Source organism: Gossypium hirsutum, chromosome A12 (genome assembly GCF_007990345.1).
Source record: "Gossypium hirsutum isolate 1008001.06 chromosome A12, Gossypium_hirsutum_v2.1, whole genome shotgun sequence".
NCBI lineage: Eukaryota > Viridiplantae > Streptophyta > Magnoliopsida > Malvales > Malvaceae > Gossypium > Gossypium hirsutum.
In genome coordinates this window covers 9811663-9834459 of record NC_053435.1, presented here as the reverse complement: position 1 = coordinate 9834459, position 22797 = coordinate 9811663, and the positions used below count along the sequence as shown (strand labels likewise).

General features: G+C 32.0%; 1 protein-coding gene across 1 annotated transcript; it reads left to right on the top strand.

Annotated features, from left to right (window-relative positions):
- Positions 1-1998: 1998 nt before the first annotated feature.
- LOC107927669 (polygalacturonase QRT3) lies at positions 1999-4659 on the top strand. Its single transcript, XM_016858782.2, has 3 exons — positions 1999-2375; positions 2477-2704; positions 3336-4659. The coding sequence occupies exons 1-3, from the start codon at positions 2190-2192 to the stop codon at positions 4404-4406; spliced, it is 1485 nt and encodes a 494-aa protein (XP_016714271.1). The 5' UTR covers positions 1999-2189; the 3' UTR covers positions 4407-4659.
- The last annotated feature ends 18138 nt before the right edge of the window (positions 4660-22797 follow it).

The window sequence follows — 22797 nt, the reverse complement described above, 5'->3', positions numbered from 1 at the left end:
TTAACAAATATATTTATAAAAAATTATTGGTATTTTGGTTATAATGGTGAAGTTATTTGGGTTCAAATTTTATTATACTCAAATTTCTATTGATTTATTATATAAAAAGATAAAAACACCCTTACAAAATATAATTTAATTTGAATATAAGAGTACATTTTATTATTTTCATAAGTTGATCTGAAACACCAATTGAATAAAATACTCAAAATAAATGTGTATATATATAATTAGCGCCATTATTATCGTATAGTTTAATGACCAAAATATATAGTTTAATATTTTTTTTATCAAATATGATAACTTTGTATTTATGTGAAAATGTGATTTATTTTCTAATATAGTAAATCTAAATCAAAGTTATAATTGCTATCTTCAAAAATAATTTATAAATATATCTTTGTAATATAATTAAATTTAAAGTCTACAATCCACATAACAATTTTAAACTACAAATCATAAGGGGCTTAAAATTAGTAGGAAATTAGATTAGATTTGAAAAAAAAAGCGTACAGGTATATAAGGGTGAGTATTAGTTCGAATCGAATGAAAAATTTCGAGTTAATTGAATTTAGGAGTCCTATTTTATCATTCTAACTTAATTTAAATTTTTTTTGAATTGAGTCGAGTCGAGTCGAATCGAATCAAGTGAATTTGTTCAAGTTAAATTAAAAAAAGTAAACATGTCAAATAAAAATATTATTATAATATAACTAATTTCATGCTAAATCACGTAAATTTGAAATAATATATATTTGAAATTTTTTTCAAAGTAAAATAATGAAAAAAAAAGATACCTGAGTATCATAAATTTGAATATTAATTGGGTCACAAAATTTTTAAATTTTTAACTTATATATATATATATTTAGAATTTTTTACAATATAAATTTTGAATTTTTTATAAATATTTTAAATTTAAAAAATATATTTTAAATTTTTTTGTAATTTTTGTTAAAAGAAAGATTAATTTGCTTACCTTCAAAGTTGATAATGACCAAAAAGATATTTACACTTATCTAATATTCAAATTATTCAAGTTATTCGAATTGTGCAAATTCAAATCGAATTGAACTCAAAACTTAAATCGAATTATCCAAATTTTGATTAACTTAAAATTTAAATATTTTTTAATTTTTTTAATCAAATAAATTTTGCTCGACTTACAAGTACATGCTGAACGTCAATTATTGCGGTCTGCAAGCTCAACTATCCGCATTAATGCCAATATTAACCATTGTTGTTCATATTTATGTTCACTTTTTCCTATTAAAACAATATAATAGTGGATTTTGGTATATTAATATTTGATTACATTGAAAAAGAAACATTGCTGCCGGGCATCCTAATATTTGCGACACGCTTCTCCTCTTGGTTGGTTGGTGCAGGTGATGGATAAAGGATTGAAATTAAATTATATATTTTTATAATAGTAAAAATATAATTTTATTATTTTAATAATTTATATTTTTATAATTTTTAAAAGATTAAAATTAATTTTTTATTATTTTTGAAAGGACGAAAATATAATTTTACTATTACTAATTTAAAATTTTATAAATTATAAAGAATTTAATTAATTTAAATTTAAAATTTTATTATTTTCAAGAACATGATTACATTATTTGTATCTCTTTTTTAATAGTTTAATGTCATATTAATATTTTTATTATCCAAATAGAAATATTAAAATTTAAAATAAAATTATTAATACCATGTTAAACTAGTACTATCACATGAGACAGGAATGGAACTTTACTAACAAGTTACAAAATTTTTTAAGTCTAAAAGTTTATTTTCCTTGGACTGTTTTGTGATTGGACAGGCTCAAACCGTCCATCCATACTGGTTATAATTAATTCCTTGCAAAACATTTGATCAGAGTGGACCCAAGTATGTTTTAAAGGAAATTAAGGGCATTCACAGTTCAAATAATTTAATTTTACTTTGATTTTCTTTCCTAGTTAACACAACCCTTTTAGGTATGGAAGTAGGAGTAGTAGTGCACCTAAAATACTGACCAAAGGGCAAATGCCATGACATAAGTTAAGTCCCCCCCCCCCCCAAGCCAAAACCCAACCCGCTCCATTCCCGCGTTGCAAAAAGTAACAGTTTCTTTCCTTCATAACCCCCTTCTCCCTTCCTCTCTCTCTCTCTGATTCTGAGTGAATTAAAAAAACCCAGTACAAATGACTAAGAAACCCTACTCAGCAGCATCCTTCTACCTAATCATGTTGTTGCTGTTGCAGGAAACTAGTTGTTCCACCGGCATCAGGCAAGACAAGTTATTTGAACTTGGATCAAAGTTAAAAGAGCTGGCATCGCCACCTTCTGTTCCTCTCCATCTCCACTCCTTAGACTCAGTCACCAAAAATGTAAGACTTAGAAACTCCCTACATTTTTTATCTTGTATGCAAATAACATTTGAGGTGTGGGCTTAATTTGTTGAATTGTGCCCGGGGGTGGGGGGGGTTAGAATGGAAGAGTGTTCTACCCAATTGCGTACGGGGCAGACCCTACTGGGGTGCAAGAGAGCAGTGACGCCATTTCGCAAGCGCTGAATGACGCTTTCCAGGTCCAAACCACTCTCCAAATGCTGCCTGGCTTGAAGGACTTGGGTGGTGTCGTCATTGATTTGCTCGGCGGAAGCTACAAAATCAGCAATCCTATAAGGTTTCCTTCTTCTGGGGGAGCCAATATTGTGGTTAGTTTATACCCATCTCATCTATACAGACATACATACATACATATGAATTTTTTACATATATACTTAAATTCGGTGAGCCAGATGGAATATTTTTAAATATAAGTAATTGGTTTTTTCCCAAATAGATATTTACAAGATTTTAAATATCTAATTTATTTCTCTGAAGTATGTGACTTTCAAGCCATGTGTTGTGCCTAACGTAGTTTAGTGGTTAAACTTTCTAGAATTTATTTGGTATAAGTTTGAACTTTCAAGACAAGCAAGCTGAAAAGACTTTGGAGGCTTATGGGCTCGCTTTTGCAGCAATGCATGTGCTGTCTATGCCACGTTGCCTCTACACACTGGTTGGTCCGCCTTTCCAAATGGAATGCAAGTGAAATATTTCCATCCAATGAAGAATCTCCCTTTCAAAAGTGAAATATTTCCGACCATTTACTTTTTCTTTTCCCTCCAAAATTTTATGAAACGTCGCAACTCAAATTCATTGCACATAACTACATTCATGTCCGTATTTATTTACCATTCCCTTTTATTAAGTTCTGCATTTGGTATTTAGTTGGATCACTTAGTTTGAATGTGCAGCTTTTAACTCGGATATTAATGTCTCATAATGTAACCGGTTACGTAGGTGAAAGGAGGGTCGTTGCGGGCTTCAGACACATTCCCTGGTGACCGGCATCTCATAGAAGTATGGTCTCCGAATTCTCAACCATCAACCCCTACCGGTTTCAACGATACGAAAGATGAGAATGTAGGAATCTACTACGAGGACGTCACCTTCCGGGACATTCTTTTCGATTCGAGCTTCCGAGGCGGAGGGATCTTTGTAATTGATTCCGCCAGAATCCGCATAGATAATTGCTTCTTCCTTCACTTCTCAACCCAAGGAATTCTAGTCCAAAAAGGTCACGAGACTTTCATATCCAACTGTTTCCTAGGGCAGGTTTCCACTGTTGGTGGAGACAAAGGTGAGAGAGGCTTTTCGGGCACCGCCATTCAACTTTCAAGTAACGATAACGCGATAACCGATATTGCCATCTTCTCAGCGGCCATTGGCATTTTATTGATCGGCCAAGCTAATATTGTCACAGGGGTTCATTGTTATAACAAAGCAACAGCCTTTGGTGGGGTAGGAATTTTAGTAAAATCCACCGCTGCACTAACTAGAATTGACAATTGTTACTTAGATTTCACAGCTATAGTGATGGAAGACCCTGTTCAAGTTCATGTTACCAATGGGCTTTTCTTAGGAGATGCTAATGTAGTGTTTAAGCCGATTAAGGGAAAAATATCAGGGCTGAATATAGTTAACAACATGTTTAATGGTAATCCTGGAAAAATGGTTCCAAACATCCAATTAGACGGGACGTTTAGTACCGTTGATCAAGTGGTGATCCAGCACAACAATGTGAATGGCATGAGCCTGAAATCAACGGTTGGGGAAATGACGGTGGCCGGGAATGGAACAAAGTGGGTTGCTGATTTTTCATCACTGTTAGTATTTCCAGACCGGATAAATCATTTCCAATACTCATTTCATATTCAAAAGGAGGTGTCTGCAGGATTCCCTGTACATGCAGTTACGAATACGTCCAATAATATTGTAGTCGTAGAGAGTGACAATGCAGTCAATGGGGTGGTTTCCGTGGCAGTTGATCAGTTCAATCGCATCGGAGAGACTAGTAGTCTAAAGGTTTAGGTTGGATGCTCCCAAGTTACAATTATTTGTTTATTTGGGTATGGTTAATATTTTAGAACCAATAAGGAACATTTCCCTAGAGTGCAAGAATGAGATTTTATTCATGTTCGAAATCTTTGTTCAAGGTTCCATCAGATTCGAGAATAAAGCTATTTCATTATTCTAATGTTAAAAAATTATTCCCCACACTAGTAGTGCTTTCAACAAGTAATCATCTTCTAAAAAGTAATACTAGAAAGTAGAATGCAATTTACATGTTTTGGGCACGTGAAAGCAATATACTTTAACAAAAAACTCACTTGGAATTTACCTTTCAATTTATGGGACTTGATGTAACCCAAAGGGCATATCTGGACAGCTTGTAAAGTAACTTCCCTTGTTCAAAAAAAAAAAAACAAAGGGAAAAAAGAACTTCTAAAGTGAGGAGCAGAATTGCTTTGCCTATGCTTTTTCATTGTCTTTTTTTGCTCAAACATGATAAACTAGATTAAATAAAATTAACCAATAATTTGGTACAAAATATCCCATAAGCATCAGACTTCAAAAGAGGGGAAAGGTCATAAAGCGGTGCCAAACAGATAATGAGAAGTGAGATAATTGCTTCCTAGACGGGGCAAGTGCATTTGTGCATCCATTATGCTCTCTAAAGATGTGCTTATGAGTCATGCCTTCCAACTTTGATAAAAGAGTCCTGCAGTCAGTGACAAGTGTAGAAAGCGACATATTATTATTTGAAGTATTATGAATAAGGCTTATGACAATAGCATCAGCTTCAATTCCAAATTCCACAGGTTAAGTCTCTCAACTAATTATAAGCCATCCTTGAGTTCCCAAAGTTTAGCTTCTAAGCTACTAGCATGTGGTATATGATGATAAGATCCAAAAAGCCATGTCTCATTCTTGTCTCGGATAATTGTTCCAGTGCTCGACAGACCAGGACTCAAAACTACCAAACCGTTCGAGTTTAATTTAGCCCAACCAGTAGGAGTCCCCAATGTAAGCCACCCAGCTCACTGACGTCCGCTGGCTTGTCTTGGTTGTAAGGGCATGAAAGGTACTCACAGATTCCAAAGTATGCCTAATAACAAGAGTGTTGGTGGGTAACGAAAGAAACACCACATTATTACAAAAATTATAGATTTCCCAAAAGAAGCAAATAAAAACTAAATTCCAAGGGAGAGGGTTGACAAAACTAACTCTTAGAGTGCAAGTTTTCAAGTAGGTAATTATTCTAGTCCCTATCGCTTGCAGCAATGATTTGCTCTTCATGACAAAGTTTATTCCACCAAATTTCACTAAATGGGCAGTTGCGTAGTAAATGAGCGATATCTTCCTCATCATTATTACATAAGAGGCAAGTGAGATCATCTACCATACCGTGTCCTTGTAAAAAAGCTTTACTAGGGAGAATGCTAAGACTACATATCCACAGAAAATGTTCTAAGTTTAGGTGGGGGGTTTAGCTTCCATGTGGTTGACAAAAAAGCTTACTCTCCTTATAATTGACTAGTTTGCTTTCATAAGCTAAGTCATAAGCAATAGAGAAGTTAAAAATGCCATCTTGGAACCGAATCGACAAATTGTGTCACAGTCAGGCATATACATTAGGAGGGGTACTCAAAAGGTGATTCAAGATACTTAATAGAGGTTTGATGGGAAAGGCTAAATGAAGCCCTTTGTCCCAAACTTCTCTAACTTATTGAAAAGTTTTCTCTTCATCTCCTAGTAAAAGTGATCTTGAGATGAGGCACCTAGGTGTGCTAAGGGTGGATCAACTGTCGGTCTAAAATCAAATAGTTCTGGCATCCCTTACAATCCATCGCAGACCATTTTAGAAAGCATTGTTGATTCGTCTAACACCACTCCAAGTGGTAGATGTATTTTTGCTACGAAGAGTGTTAGATCTCTTGCAGATATATTTGGAGGTAAGGAATTGGGCCCAAAGCTTGTCATTCTCATGAAGAAGTTTCCATCCAAGTTTCATCAATAGTGCTTGGTTGAGGGTTTTTTTCTTTTTTCTTTTTTTGTTAATGCCTAGTCCCCTTCCTAACTTTGGTTTGGCCACATTATCCCATCTCCTCAAATGCATCTTCCTCAATGTAACACCCCCTAACCCCAAAACATTCCCGGAACAGGGTTACGGAGCATTACCGGACCTATCGAACATTTACAATTAATATACACATAAATATCAACACAACCAGATACACTCATTATTTGCCAAATTTAAACATTTACATATCATTCAATATTTAATTTTATTCAAATATCAAATAGCATCAAATAAATCAATTTCATACTAAATTAACCAAATTCTATTATATATCATAACCAAACCTAAATCTATTCATTTCATCCTTACATTTACAATTTCAAAATGACACACACATAAGACACCCTAGGTACATGCCTTTACCAATAATTAACACACTTTACCTTATTGAATTCGGGATCGGCCTGGGATGCTGATTCAACGTTCTATCTTTACTTAACCTACGCACGGAAACAAACCGTACACTGAGTATAGGTATACTCAGTGGTATTTCTATAATCTGAACACTTAAACAATTATAAAACATATTAATTTATATATATTGAACTTTTCAAACTCAATGAGTATTCAAACATTCACTTTCCAGCCAATGTTTTGGTCTACTTTAAATTCAAAATCTTTATTATTTTTCAATAGCAATTAATCAATCAGTAATATTCATTAACGATCAATCAATCAGAACAATTATTTATTTAGTAATAGTCAGTTATTCAGTAATAATCAATTATTCAATAATAATCAGTTATTCAGTATCAATCAATTGATCGGTTATCCAGTAACAGTCAATTATTCAGTAAAAATCAGATATACGGTAATAATTAAATTATTCAGTAACAGTCGATCTTTCCAGTTCCTTTATTCATCCCTATTAATATGACTCGGACCTAGACGGATACACGGATCCAACCAACACACTAGTACAACACATAATGCCTCATTGGCCGAAGCCGGAACAGTAACAGTAACAGTAGCAGTATGGTACACAGAGTACCTCATCGGAACAAATCCGGAACAGTAACAGTAACAGTATAGTACACAGAGTACCTCATCGGAACAAATCCAAAACAGTAACAGTAACGGTAACAGTAACAATATCCGACGTACAAAGTACCGAATCGGTAACAGTAACAGTAACAGTAACAGTAGTCGACACATAAGTGCGTGATCAGTAAGCCGGAAAAACCCGTACTCTTCCATATCCTATGGCATGCCAACTATATCCTACTAGCCCGACTAGTTAATAGGGTATTTAATTCACTTTTCACTTTTCAATTAATTCATATTTTAATTAATTAACTATATATTTTAAATTCAATATAATTCCATTTACTTTGCACTAATAAATATTCAATTTCACAATAATCACATTTTTTCTATCAATTTCATCACACTTCCAACTATGTATATTTTCCAATATAACAAATATTTATTATTCAATTTCCACATCAATATTCATTTCAATTCAAACATTCACATATATTCATAAATCAATTCAATATAATCAATATTCAATCCAATTCAAATAATCATCTCAAAACACCTACTACATATATGTATATTAAATAATAAATCCAACAATTTAAGTATTAAGTTCGGATTATAGAAATACAAACCGTATTTTATCGAGCTAACTCCCGTTGTCTTTGCCATTTTTCCTTGCTTAGCCTAGATTTCCCGAGACAACATTAGCTATGGGAATTAAAACAATTCATATTTGTTAATTCACTACTAATTTATATCTAATTAATACAATTTCTATTCAATTTCTACTTTAATTTCAATTTAATCTTAACGAAATTCACTTACTTTTCTATCTCAATTCATACTTCATTTCTATTCAAATTTTGTCCAAACCCATACTTAACTATTTAATTTCCATCATATTTTCCTAATTTCGAAATTTCATCAATTTAGTCCCTACAACATAAAACTTATGAATTACTTTACAATTCAATCCTTATTTCATTTCTAACTTGAATTCCTATCAATCTAACCCCTAATTCATCTTTTTATTCAACATGAACAATATTTAGAAATCTAATAACTTTCAAAATATTCACTTAATTTCATCAAAACATTGTCCCAAAGCTTCCAAAATATCAAAATTAAGTAAAAAGGGCTAAATTGACTTACCTATTAAAACTTCAAGCTTCAAACCTTAATTTTCCCTTTTCATCTTTCTCTTCTCTTTTTCTTTCTTTCTTCCCCTGCTCTCTGTTTCGTCTCTTTCTATCTCTTTTCTATTCTTTTATTTACTTTGATTTATATATATACATGTATTTATACTTAAATAGTAAGTATTATTTATTTATTCATGTGTATATTATTAATACATTTGTATCCATTTATAACCATACATTTGTCATAATTTAGTATATTTATTTCATAAAAATCTTATAATATGATCATTTAATTAGTAAATATATTTTATAAATAATAAATATCTATTAATGATTAAATACATGTATTACAAATGTATATATTTTCATTTATATACTTGTATCAAATCATATCCACACATTTTGTAACATCCCGAAATAGGGCCTAAACGGAACAGTGGTTGTGAAACCACAAATCCGAGGTAGAAAAATTTATTTTATTATTATTTTGAGGTTCATGGTATGATTGCATGATTGCGTGAAAATTTCGTGATGAAATTCTATGCATAAAGTGCTTAAGTTGAGGTTAGGGACTAAATCGAATAATTTGCAAAACTTGCATTCTAGAAGTTTTCAGTATGAAATTGCTTTGGAATATTAATTAGGAGGGTTTAAATAACAATTTGACCAATTTTAAGTTCATGGACAAAAATTAGGACATGAAAGGAATTTTTGAAAGTTTAGTAAGGAGGGGCAATTTGGTCATTTGGATATTAAATGAATTAAAAAGGGAAAAATAACACAAAAATGGTCATCTTCTCAATTAGTTTCTGCCGATTTTTGCTCTCCTCCATAGCTGGGGTTTCTTCAACTTTCAAGCTTCATAGTAAGTGATTCCAAGCCCCGTTTTTAATGATCTTTACGTTTTTTGAGTCCCGGTAACTTGATTAAGCTTATTCTAGCAATAATTCAACCTAGGGTTCATATTTGGAAAAATACCCATAGCTGAAATTTGTGTATTTTGGTGTTTTATGATAGAATATGAGGTTTTAAATTATGTTAAACAACTTATGCTACTCGGTTTTAAGTGAAAACGAGTAAAATGGCTTAAATCGAAAAAAATACCAATAGTCATAAGTATATGTTAGAGTGTGATTTTGATATTGCCATAGAAGGGAAAAATGATCAGCATGTCATAAAACATAAGAAAATAGGATGAAGTTTAATTTACGAGCCTTGGGGAAAAAGTGCAAATATGTGAAAGTTTAGGGGTAAAAATATAATTTTTCCAAAGTTTGGGTCAAGGACTGTTTTAATAAATGTGAATATTAAATAAGTTAAATTTGCTATTATAGATCAAGAAGAACGAAATTCGGGAGTAGATCGGGGAAAAGAAAAAGTAAAGGACTAAATTGTAAAGTTTAGTCACATTTTGTATCAAGGTAAGTTACAGTAAATAAATGCAATATTTTTTTATTTTACATTATTATTTTCAATTTCCAGCATTTATATATTTATGTTATGAAAATATTTAAAGTCGAATTTAAGGTGAAGTGACAGAGGAAAAGTGTTAGAAAGCCCCGGTTAAACCCTAGGAATGTTAGGATATTAGGGTTGACAGGACAGAACAGAAATGAGCCATGTAAGTCCTTATTAGAAATATGGCTTTGGAGACAGGATTGAGCCATGTAAGTCCATATTATATATGGCATTGGAGATAGGAATAATTCATGTAAGTCCATGTCAAAGACATGGCATTGGCAGGATATTGAAAGACAGGAACGGCCCTAGTATTCTTAGTATTCCGAGTGGTTCAACGGGTCAGGGTACGAGTTAAATTACAGTGAATTAACAGCAAAGGAAAAGTAGATTATATTTATGAAAAAGGAAAGGTCAGGTAAGAAAGAAGGTAAGGGAATAAAGAAGAAGATAGAAATTGAGAAGTAAAGAAATTTATGATGTTAGATGATATTATGCATAATTATCCATTATGTTGAATGTTGTGATTTATTTGCTTGTAAGCTTACTAAGCCTAGTGCTTAATCTCTTTATTTTCTTCTTCTTATAGTACTTATCTAGCCACTCGGGGATCGAAGGAAACGTCGGAGGCCGATCACACTATCAAAGAAATAACTCGGTATAATTAGACGTTTTGTTTTGGGTATGGCATGTATAGAAACTTAGCTACTTTTGGTATAATATGAACAATGAATGATGTGTAAATACTTGCTAGTGATTAGCTAATAAAATGGCCGATGATATACATGTTTATTAATATGTATGATTGAATGGTGATTATCACATGAAAATTATGAAAAATGTGAAAGTAACCTAAAAACAGATTCAAGTAACAGAAATGATGTAACTTTGAAAAATCAATAAAAAATTGTAGAAACATAGTTTGAAGATTAATAATATATGAAATTAAAGCTTATTATGTCTATTTTCTTATGGAATAAGAAAAACAGGTAAAGGTTTTGTATTTTATAAGATATATGAGTTTTAGTAAAATAGGGCCAGAGCGATTTTTGGATCCCCTGTTCCAACTTTATAAATTTACCATAAATTTTAAAAAAATAATTAGGTGGTTTACTTTATATGGATAGAATCCTTATTGAATCTAGTTTTAATAGAAATAAACGGTACAGTCATATGAATTTTTTACAGAGAGAAAAGTGGTCCGTAGTAAGTAGAGGCTAGTGCAGTCGAATTCTGAAACAGGAGTAAATTTAACTAATAAACTGTACTAATTGGCTAAGTCAAAAATTCTAGAAAAAAATTAGTAGATAGATATATGAGTCTAGTTTCAGGAAAAATTTACGGATCTTAATTTTGAGTTTTAAAACTCAAGAAATTAATTTTTAAGCAACCATGACGCAGAAAAATAGTTTATTCCGAAAATTAAAATAAGTGGTTTAGAGTTGTTTAAAAGGTAAGATAAGTTTAGTAACACCTCAAGCTTGACTCCGGTGACGGTTTCGGGCGTGGGGGTGTTAGACATTTGTCTTTATTTAATTTATTCATCATATAATATTAATTTAATGATAATAAATACATTAATTATTTACTTAAATAATAAGTAAATACATACATATTTTACAAATGTATGTACAATATTTATTACACATGTATTTTATTTTTGCCATACACTTGTCTTTCTTTTAATTTATTTAATAATAACACCTATTAAATAATAATAATAACATAATAATAACAATTATAACATTTATTTTTCTTCTATTTGCCGCCTCATCTTTTGTCAATGGCTTAATTGCCATTTTAATCCTTTTTACTTTCTTTTAATCTACAATTCAATTTTCATCCTTTATTCAATTTAATCATTTTTCCTAATTCCTCTTAATTAAGCTAAATTTACTTAACTAAAGCCTAGTTAATTACTCAATTAACTTCGTAATTATTTTTAATAAATATTTTCTAATCCATTTTTCAGAAACAGAGACCCGAAAATACACTTTTCCTGTAACCTTAAAGTTCGGGTTGTTACACTCGAAGTTTCTAATGCTTCTTAGAGGAAATTCCTATTGATTTGATCTAATTGCTCCTTCATACTCAAAGATAGCATTCTACTTAGCATGTAGAAGAGAGAAATAGTTACAGTTGTGGATTAAATAAGAACAAGTCAACCCACTTGGGATAAGGTGTTTGCTTTCCATGTACTCAACTTATGTAAACCTTCTCCACAATGAAATTGTAGTTCCTTTTCCACACTCTCCCTGAGTGGATAGGAAAACCAAAATATTTCCCCAATTTATCCATGGCACTTAAATTAATAATGATGAGGGCATGATTTCTTTGATCCTCTAAGGTGTTGGCATGTAACACTCCCTAACCCTTATCCGTCGTCGGAATAGGGTTACGAAGCATTACCAGACTTTTTAGATCAAATACGAACAATACATAATTATTCACACATAAACATCATAATTCAATCATATAGTCCCTTTTATGAGCCATTGAGGCCCAAAACAGTGTTAGAAACAAATCGGGACCAAATCGGATACTCTAGAAATTTTTTGTGAAATTTCAAAAATTTTCCTAGATGCATGGGTCACACGCCCATGTGGTCAAGGGACACGCCCGTGTGGCCATTAGACATGCCCGTGCCTCAAGCCGTGTTCGACCCCGTTTAACTCTCTAACTTAGGCCAAACGGTCAGCCACACGCCCGTTTGCTGGGCTGTGTGCCTCACATGGTTGAGACACACGCCCGTGTCTCTACCCGTGTGAAATTACCTGAGCATTCTATTTTAAAACTTTTAAGTTGCAGGGGACACACGGCCAAATCACATGCCGTGTGTTAGCCGTGTGTCTCACACGGTCCAGTCACACGCCCGTGTGTCTGGCCTTGTGGACTCAAAATAAGCCTTATACATCAAGTTTACCATTCCCTGATATCTTAGACATCAAGTAATTTAAAAACCAATCATTCAACCAATCCAAAACACATTCAAATAAATCTAAAACATGTCAAAACTATCAATCTAATGACCTATCTAATGTATATTCATAAGTATTTCACATATACTATCCAAACAATCCATTAAAAACACCATTCAAGCCAATTCAAATTTTCAACCCAAATTTGCCTATATCATTCTCACTTATGCACCAACCTAAACATACCATATTTAACCTCAATATAACACATATAATTAAGTATATAAGTACCAATTTCATCTTGTAATATCATTTACATTCACTTCCCAAAATGACATACATAAGACATCCTAGGTACATGCCATTATCAAAAAGAAATATACATCACCACGTTTTGCGATTGGGATTGTTGTGGATGCTAAATTGACGATCAACTTTAACACCTAACCTGCGCATAGAAAACAAACCTTACACTGAGTATGAACTCAGTTGTATTTCTATAATCCGAATGCTTAAAGGTAAATTAATATATCATATACATTTAAATTATACAATAACAATAGTTATACAATTAATCTCACTATAACAAAAATCATTCTAATAATCAATTTCATAAATACACCATTCATGGCATTTCCAATTCTCATCACTTGCTATTTCAAATAGCTTTTCTCAATATAATACACAATTCATTTCCATTCCACATTCAATATTTTTGTATACCAATCATAGTACATTTTTCTCTATTTCCCCTATTAACATGACTCAGACTCTGACGGATACACGGCTCCAACCAAAACACACCAATAGGGTACCCAGTGTCTCGTCGGATAATTTGAAGCAATAAGTTGACACCTAGTGTCTCATCGGCCATGCCAAGTAAATTGGTACCCAGTACCTCATCGACTTTATCCGAAGTAATAGATTGACGCCTAGTGTCTCATCGAATCAAAGTCAAAGTAATCCCTGAACTCTTCCTGTAACACCCCTAAAACTGTATCCGTCATCAAAACAGGGTTTCAGAGAATTACCAAAACTTTCAAAACATTTTAAAATAATTTATGTAATTTACTATTTATTTACCGATATCATTCAAAACATCCCTTAATTGGACCCTCGAGGCCCAATACGATCTTTAGAATCGAGTCAGGACTTAATCGGAACCTCTAAGAATTTTTCACGAAATTTCAGAAATTTTCCAAGGAGCAGGGCTCACACGCCCGTGTGGTCCAAGGGACATGCCCGTGTGACTCTAGGATACGCCCGTGCTAGATGCCGTGTTCGACCCTGTATAACTCTCTGACTTGTGCACACGGCCGTGCCGCACGTCCATTTGCTAGGCCGTGTGGTTAATTAATTCAATTCAAAATTAAGTGCAGGTTTCACACGGCCAAGACACACGCCCGTGTTCTAGGTCGTGTAGCACACACGGCTGAGACACACGCCCGGGTCTCTGTCCATATGCTCAATCCTGATCATTCTGTTTCTCAAAATTAAAGTGCAGGGGACACACAGCCTAACCACATGCCCATGTTACCAGGTCGTATGTCACACATGGTCTAGACACACACACTTGTATGGACAAAATGAAGCCATTTTTAGCTTCATTTCTCACCCAAAATTTCACCCAAGACCTGCACTTGAAACACACAACCAATACCAACCATTCCAAGCATTCAAATTTAACAAACTTCATCATTCAACATGGCGTATCATTACATGCATATGCGTTTATAAACTTACCTTGGATTAACCTAGGCATTAGCATCATTTGATCACATATACATAACATATCACATATGAGTATATCATCATAACCTACTTAATCATACCCAAAATAAGCCATTACTAGCCATTCCAATGGCTAGGTTACAAAACATCATTTTCAAGCCACTATTGGTCAAGTTGCCCTATACATGCCATTATACCAAATGATTTTACTAAGTATACCCAAAATAAGCTAGTTGATAGTGTGACGATGCTCCAGTGATCTCCAACCTTTGCGAGCTTTCGAGCATAATAAAACAGGGGAAAATAAATGGAGTAAGCATTACATGCTTAGAAGTTCTTATAACGGAAACTAAACTTACCAATCCCATTATTAAATCTAAGCATATAATAACAAGTTTTCTATCCATTTGGCTAAATTGCCTAAACACATGCATCCAATCAAATATGTTAGTCACAAAGTTTACATATACATCAAGTAAGTATAGATGAGCTCATCAAGCATTACTCTTTCAAGACATTATTATTTCATCTCATAATTCTCCTGCCATGTTAAGAGTTTTATGCCCATTGAATCATTGAATTTCGATTAATACTCAGGTGGTACACTCAGGGTGTACGATTCCATAATCCGTCAATTCTTATTCGAGGGTACCCCTTAGGGAACTCAACCAAGGAACACGCTCTCGAGTCACATATCGTATAATAGGATTACCAGTCCAGGCTAAATCCTTTATATAGCATATGCTCAAAGAGCTCAATTAGGATTACTAGTCCAGGTTAAACCTTAATTGTAACGTATACTCGAGAGGTATCATGTCAGGATTACCTGTCCGGGCTAAATCCTTTCTATAACAAGGTCAATAGAATTACTCATCCGAGCTAAATCTCATTCGCAACAAATGCAGGACCTTATTAGTTTCGGGAAAGCGCGTATAACCATTGGAATTCAATATTCAATAGAGACTTAATGCTTTTTCACCATTTCAAGCATGTATTAAGTTTCTCATTATAGCATTCAAGTAATGTACATCAATATGAGTCACATTCCATACAAACACAACATTCAATTAAACATACTTATATGCTTAATTAGGTTACACAAACTTACCTTGACACTTGTTCGTGTAAATAATCTACTAATCCGAAATCTTTTCTTTTCCTCGATCTAGCCTCGAGATTGTGTTTTTCGAATCTATATAAATGATTTTAATCATAAATTTCACGTATTTCATATTTATTTGGACTCAATTTACGTCCTAGGTAAAATTACCATTTTGCCCCTAACTTTTCCATAAATTTTAATTTCGTCCCTAGGCTTGAAAAATGAAACTTGTACAAGTTACTCCCTATTCCAAGCCTAACAAAAACCTCGTTACAAATTTTACAGCACATGTATTCATTAAATTTTAGAATTTTTCATTAAATTTCACAACTTTACATTTTAGTCCCTAAATCATGTTTTCATCAAAAATCACTTTGTAAAAGTTGTTTATTTATCAACAACCTTTCATTTTCTACCATAAATTTCTAGTTCCCAACATATACATCCATGACCCATTTTCATACCTTGATAAATTTTCAAATTAATCCCTCAAATAGATAGATTAGACTATCCCGGTTTCAAAAATATCAAAATTACTAAAAACGGGCCAAAGAAACTTACCCAATTAAGCCCTGAAAGTTTCTTCTCTCTCTCCTAGGGTTTCCATAGAATTTTGGGGTTGAAGATGATATGAAATTGTTTTCTTTTTCATTTAATTAAATTGCCATTTAATAACTTTTCATCTTTCCAATTTAGTCCTTACCTTTTTTCTAATTTTACATAGATCAGTCACCAAAATATCTACATCTTTTTATTAATGGTCTAATTGCCATATAAAGACCTCAAATTTTGAATTCCATAGCTATTTGGTCCTTCTAGCTACTAGAATCCAACTTTAGCATTTTATGCGATTTGGTCATTCTCGTAATTAAGCACATAATTGGTAAAATTTTCTTATCAAAATTTTCACATGACATTTCTATCAAATTACGGACCATGCAATAAAATTAAAATAAATTTTATTTTTGGCTCGGATTTGTGGTCCCGAGACCACTATTTCGATTTCATCGAAATTGAGCTGTTACACTTTCAATCCTATGGTTTGCCAACTATATCCGACTCAACCCGATATAGTTAATAGGTTTCAATTCTCTTTTCAAATGCCACATTCATTCAATATTCAATATCACATTAATCACAAATTTCACATATATTCAATTCAAAATCAAATAATTACTCACCTCATTCACTTACCAAAAACATGAAATAAAAAACACAACAATTAGTATTTAGATTCGGATTATTGAAATACAAACCGTAATTTTCGAGCTACTCCTCGTTAACTTTATCTTTTCTTTTCTTAGCCAAGGCCTCTGACACAACATTAGCTATGGAATTGAAACAATTAAAAATCATCAATACACACAATATCACATTGAATATTTCAATTTTTATTCAACTTTTACCTAAATTCCAATTTAGTCTCTAAACCAAGACTAACTTTATTTCTTAAAAATTAATCCCATATTTTCATTCAATTTCCACTTAAAACTAAACTTAACTCTCTAATTTCACCATAAAACCCTATATTTTGAAAATTTCCCAGTTTAGTCCCTATAACTTAAAACTTATACTTTATTTTATAATTCAATCCCTTTTTCATTTCTAACTTAAAATTCTATCAATTTAGTCCCAAATACTCCAATTATTCAACATGAATAACGTCTAAAAATCTAAAAATTTCTAAAATTTCAACACAAATCAAGTAGTACTTTATGTTAGAGTTCTAAAAGCATAAAAATTTCAAAAAAGATGACTAAATTGACTTATTGAACCCTAAAATCCCTAATTCTCCTTCTTTTATTTCTCTTTTTCTTTCTTTTTCTTTTGTTTCTTTTATTTGTTCTTTATATTTTATATAATATAATAATATAGTAATATAATAATATAATAACATTTACTTAAATAATAAGTAAATATAATTTATTATTAAATATATGTTTATTATTTACACACATGGAATTTATTTTTACCACACACTTGTAAATTTTAAGTTTAATTGCTTAATTAATCCCTTAACTTTTCTCTATTCTATAATTCAACTTTTACCCTATATGCAATCTAGTCCTTATACCTAATTACAATTAATTTAGACAAATTCACCTGTTCAAAATCTAATTAGTCACACAACTAACTTCATAAATATTTTTAATAAATATTTACGAAATTCGTTTTACGAAAACAGAGACTCAAAAATACACTTTCTGATACCCATGACTATCGGGTCATTACATGGCAAAAAAGAGTACTTTAGATTTAGAGAAATTAATTTATTGACATGATTATTTTATGAAGTGCTTAAGTACGTTATAGATTGGTGCTATCGAGGTTTTTTCCCTTTGAGCAAAATGAATGACATCATCTACAAAAAAAACGTATTTATAGGTTTTAGACCCCTTTGAGAAGTTGTGAAAGATTTCCACTGTTTACATTTGAGTGCTTCCAAAATCTAAAGATTGAGGTATTCCATGCAAATGATGAACAAGTAGGGGGATATGGTATCCCTTTACTGAATACCTCGAGAAGGATTGAAGGATGGAAGCCTAGTGTTGGATCTAGTGCCCTTTGTGTAGTATTTCGTCTATGTATACTTGTATTTTTAAAACAAAATGGTTTAATAAAATATCCAAGGATTATATTAAGTTTTTTTATATATTGTCCTCAACGATTTTTGCATGCAAAGCAAAATGAAAACAAATAATGGCTCATTGATCATCTAACGTTTGACTAATACTAAGCAGTATTACATGGTCAGATTGTAATATAGAAAGACAACGTCTATTAGTAGATAATCCAAACATGTCCTTAATCTAATTGAAAATAAGCAAGCCGATTAACATATTAAGATGTCTATCAAATCCAATTTGGATATGCTTTATATTGAGTATCAAAGTAGATGACTCCTAGATGATAGAGACGTAGATGTGACTAACTAAATTGAAAGTACATAAGGCATGACCGACCGACTTCTCATGTGTGGATTAAAACAACAAATTTATAAAATAATTTTTAAAGCCCGATTTTATTGCAAGCGTACAAGTCAATTGTGATATTTATAGTTCCGAAAGAACACGAAGTTTTCCAAGGGGTCGAGCCCAAATGAGATGATGATTGAGAAATAACTAGCATACACACTAGAGTCTATGTGGCTACTAATACGATTTTATAGTATGACAATTCATAACAAGAGAATATTGCAAGAAAACTAAATACGCTAGTCTAAGGCTAAATTGCAAAAAGGTAAAAGTAATGGACTATCCAATAAATAACTAATGGTGGTTGGTTGACTTCGATGTGGTTCACCAATCCTCAAACAAGGGATTTAAATCGCTTAAATTACTACGTGACTCTATTTTATCTTCTGATATCAATTTTACCGACTTAGATGAATTAGCTCCGATTTATCTTCTGATCTCACCAATTAATTCAAGACTAATGAACGAGTGCACGATAAGAATACCTTCCGGTCTCACTTGCTTTAATATTCCCTTAAGGACATCACTTCCTAAGTTCTTAGGTTTATTCAATTTAATCTAAATTATTACGATTTAGTCATTTGTCCAAGGATTTTAGTTTACTCACATCTCCATCAACCAACCTCCTTTGAGGTTTAGCTACCATGCTCAAAGTAAAAGAAATAAACATGGAAATGAAAAACAAGGCAATCATGAAAGTAAAGCTCAAGAAAAGTATCAAAGTTGGGATTTTTATACGAGAAAAAGTAAACAACATGAAACTAAAAGCATTTAATAAGAAAATCTAAAGTAATAAACATAAAAGGAACAAGTTTTAACAGATTTAAAACAAAAGAAACTGAAATGTATTAAACTTAAACTAGAAAAGTCTTATAAGCAGAGTATATAGAGTAAAAGTGTAAATAAACCTTATTTATGGTAATAACTAACTTAACTAACATTAAAAACATAAAGAATAAAAGGTAAATGCATAAAAATAAACTCTAAGCTAAGGTAGAAAATAAGAATAAAAACCCTAAAAAAGTGCAGAGAAAACTAAGAGAAACCTAGAGAAAAATAAATCTAAAACTAAGCTAATGTGTGTCTCTCTCCTCCTTAACCAATTTTGGTTGTTTAAGGTGTCTTCTAATGAATTTTTGTTGTAAAAAATCCCATTACACAGGCCATGGGTGATTGGTGGACTAGGTAGACAAATACTACCCTCGAGTAGTATTGAACCTTGGGATCCTCCTTACAAGGTGCATATCGTGATACCAAAAAAGGATATCATGATGCCACTAAAAGAAGTCTTCAATATTTTATACTATCGGAGGTATCACGATCTCAGGGTGTGGATATTGCAATACCTTTACCCTCGGTGCCGTTCTTGCTTGTTTTCGACCTCCAACATGTCCCTACATCACTCAATCACATGTTAGGCCTTCCAATGGCATTATTGGCCAATTTGGGTCACAAAATAGGCAAAATGATACATTTCCACTTATTAACTGAAAATATAAAAATAGTGAAAAACTACACTAAAGACGCTATTTTAATCGAGAAGAACCCTTTAAGTACACTAAAAGAGCCAAATTTGTCGCATCAATTTGTGGCAGATCAATAACCCAAGTAGAATAGATCCTAAATCCATTTACGGATTTACTCATTTGTGACGTTCATAGTGTAACATACTTTAATATTGAGTGGATGATGGACTATGTATGTGTGACTCATACTTTGATGAAAGTGAAAGCCTAAGTTCAAATAAATAAGGAACCAAAAGCTGATATGTTGGAAATACGACTTTTGCACTATGTAGCATCAGTCTACAATGGTAGAATTCATAGCCCGACTAAAGGGTAAATGATATCCTCTCGTTGACATTACATGATAGATGAAAAGTAAACATGCCCATGGGTCATTTGTCTTTATGATAAATGACTTGATTACCATTTGATAGTAATTGACTTTTCATGAAAAAAGGTGTAATGGTTACCATGAGATAAAATAGGATCATATTAGGAGAACTGATTTATCCCAAAAGAGGTTAAGTATCCTATGAGGGTAACACATTATGACAAGTTTATTAGAGGAGCACTTATTAAGTAGCTTTCGTAATGATATATAATAAAAGAGTGCTCAATCACGATACTATAGTGGAATGACTTCGTGGCTAAATAAGTTTATAATTAATAGGCGACAAGTTGAAACTTATTTATAAATTATTTGACCCCTAATTATATATGTCCATTCGGTCTCTCCACTAGCTCGATGAAACCAGAAATGGATTGCATGTAGAATCAAATGAACAAAAATAAATGGAAACGATGAAGTAAAAGAAATGAATCGTATTTGTAGTGAATGTGTTTTCTCATTAAGTACAAAAAATGATTTGAGAATTAATTTAAGTTTTTTTGGATGATTATTTAATTAATTAAAATTAAGTAATTGAAATTTAAAAATAGAATTAAATTAATTATTCATTACTAATTTGTTGAATAAGGAAATTAAATATATTTCCTCATAAATCTTATTATGATAAAGTTGTTATGACTTTAACGAAAAAAGAATTGGGTTGAAAAAATTTTATTTAATTGAGAAGTTTATTTAGTTAATTGAATAAACAATATTTTTCTTGGGAAACAGGAAATAAATATTGGGTTGATTTAAAATTATAAAGTGTTGGGTCAAAAATTGATGAAAAACATATAACTGGACCCAATATATAAGAAGCCCAACATGCCCTTATATAGCATATGAGGGGCGAAACCCTAATAGAGAACATTAGGGTGTGCCGCCTATCCCTATCTCACTTAGAGTGAGACTGTATTTTCTATTTAAATAATATTATTTAAGGCTTGTTCAACCAGGGTTCTTGTACCTCTCCCTATAAATAGAGAGCACCAGTTGACCTAAAAACACACTTCATAGACTATTCAGTTATTGTTATTCTGCCAGAAATTAGTGAAAATTTATTTACTTAGAATAAGTTTTATTTTCTGAGAATTATGATTTTTACTGATTTTTATAGAGATAATTTACTTTCCTACTAAAAGTAAGTAAATTATTTTCTTTTTTGTAATTTAGTTTGTTTTGCTCAAGTCCACACTCGACACAATTCATAGTACAAGGATAGTAGAAAAGGGTGTTCGGTTCAAAGCCAAGATCGACTTGAATTTGTATTTCACAAAACACAAGTACTATTCCGATTAGGGCTTCTTACTATAAATATCACAAATGCCTCAGTTTTGAAAATTTTTAAAACTTCTATTGTAATTGTAAAATCATTTTCTCAACCAATTTTTCCAACACCTAGTTTCGTTGACAACTACTGAGGTAGAAGTGGAGGATACACAATCCTTAATAAGTTCAATTTAAGACAAAGGGAGGTTGAAATAGAAGAGTACTCTCTTGATGAAACTTTATCCCAACTTATTGTAAGCTTTTTCAAGATCCAATTTAATTATCATGTTTCTTAAGGCACCCTTTTTGTGTGAAGTGAGTGAATCGCTTCTTAAACAATCATGCCATCATCAACTATATGTCTACCCATGAGAAAGTTGTACTAGAAGGGGAAAATGAGTCTTTAAAGGAAGGGATGAATGTGATTGACCATTATTTTAGTAATGATCTTATAGGTGGTGCTATAGAGATTGATAGGACATCCACTGCACTATTTAGGAATAAAGCAATAAGAGTGTCATTAATGGCCAAAAAGAGCTTAGAGTAAAGCACACTATGCACCATGTAACACCCCTCACCCGTTCAGTATACAGTACAAATGGGAGATGTTACTATAGCACACACGAAACAAAAATCTCAAAGATCTCTAAAATTTTAAACCTTAAAAAACATTTTTATAAAAATGTTTAAATCAAGATTAAAATAATTCAAAGGCTATAGAAGCATTTTAAAATCAAATAGAATCATTTTGTGGGTGACTGAAAGAGTAACAATCGTTTTCAGTGAAATCGGAATAGTGGTTTCAGGACCACAAATCCGAGTCTGGAAGGAAAATTATTTTTAAATTATTTCATGGTCTGCATTATGATTGA

Bases quoted from the DNA above. Each gene is read 5' to 3' on its own strand.
- LOC107927669 (XM_016858782.2), top strand. From the start codon at position 2,190: ATGACTAAGAAACCCTACTCAGCAGCATCCTTCTACCTAATCATGTTG. The intron at 2,376-2,476 runs GTAAGACTTAGA...GGGGGGGGTTAG, and splicing joins TAGACTCAGTCACCAAAAAT to AATGGAAGAGTGTTCTACCC. The intron at 2,705-3,335 runs GTTAGTTTATAC...CCGGTTACGTAG, and splicing joins CTGGGGGAGCCAATATTGTG to GTGAAAGGAGGGTCGTTGCG.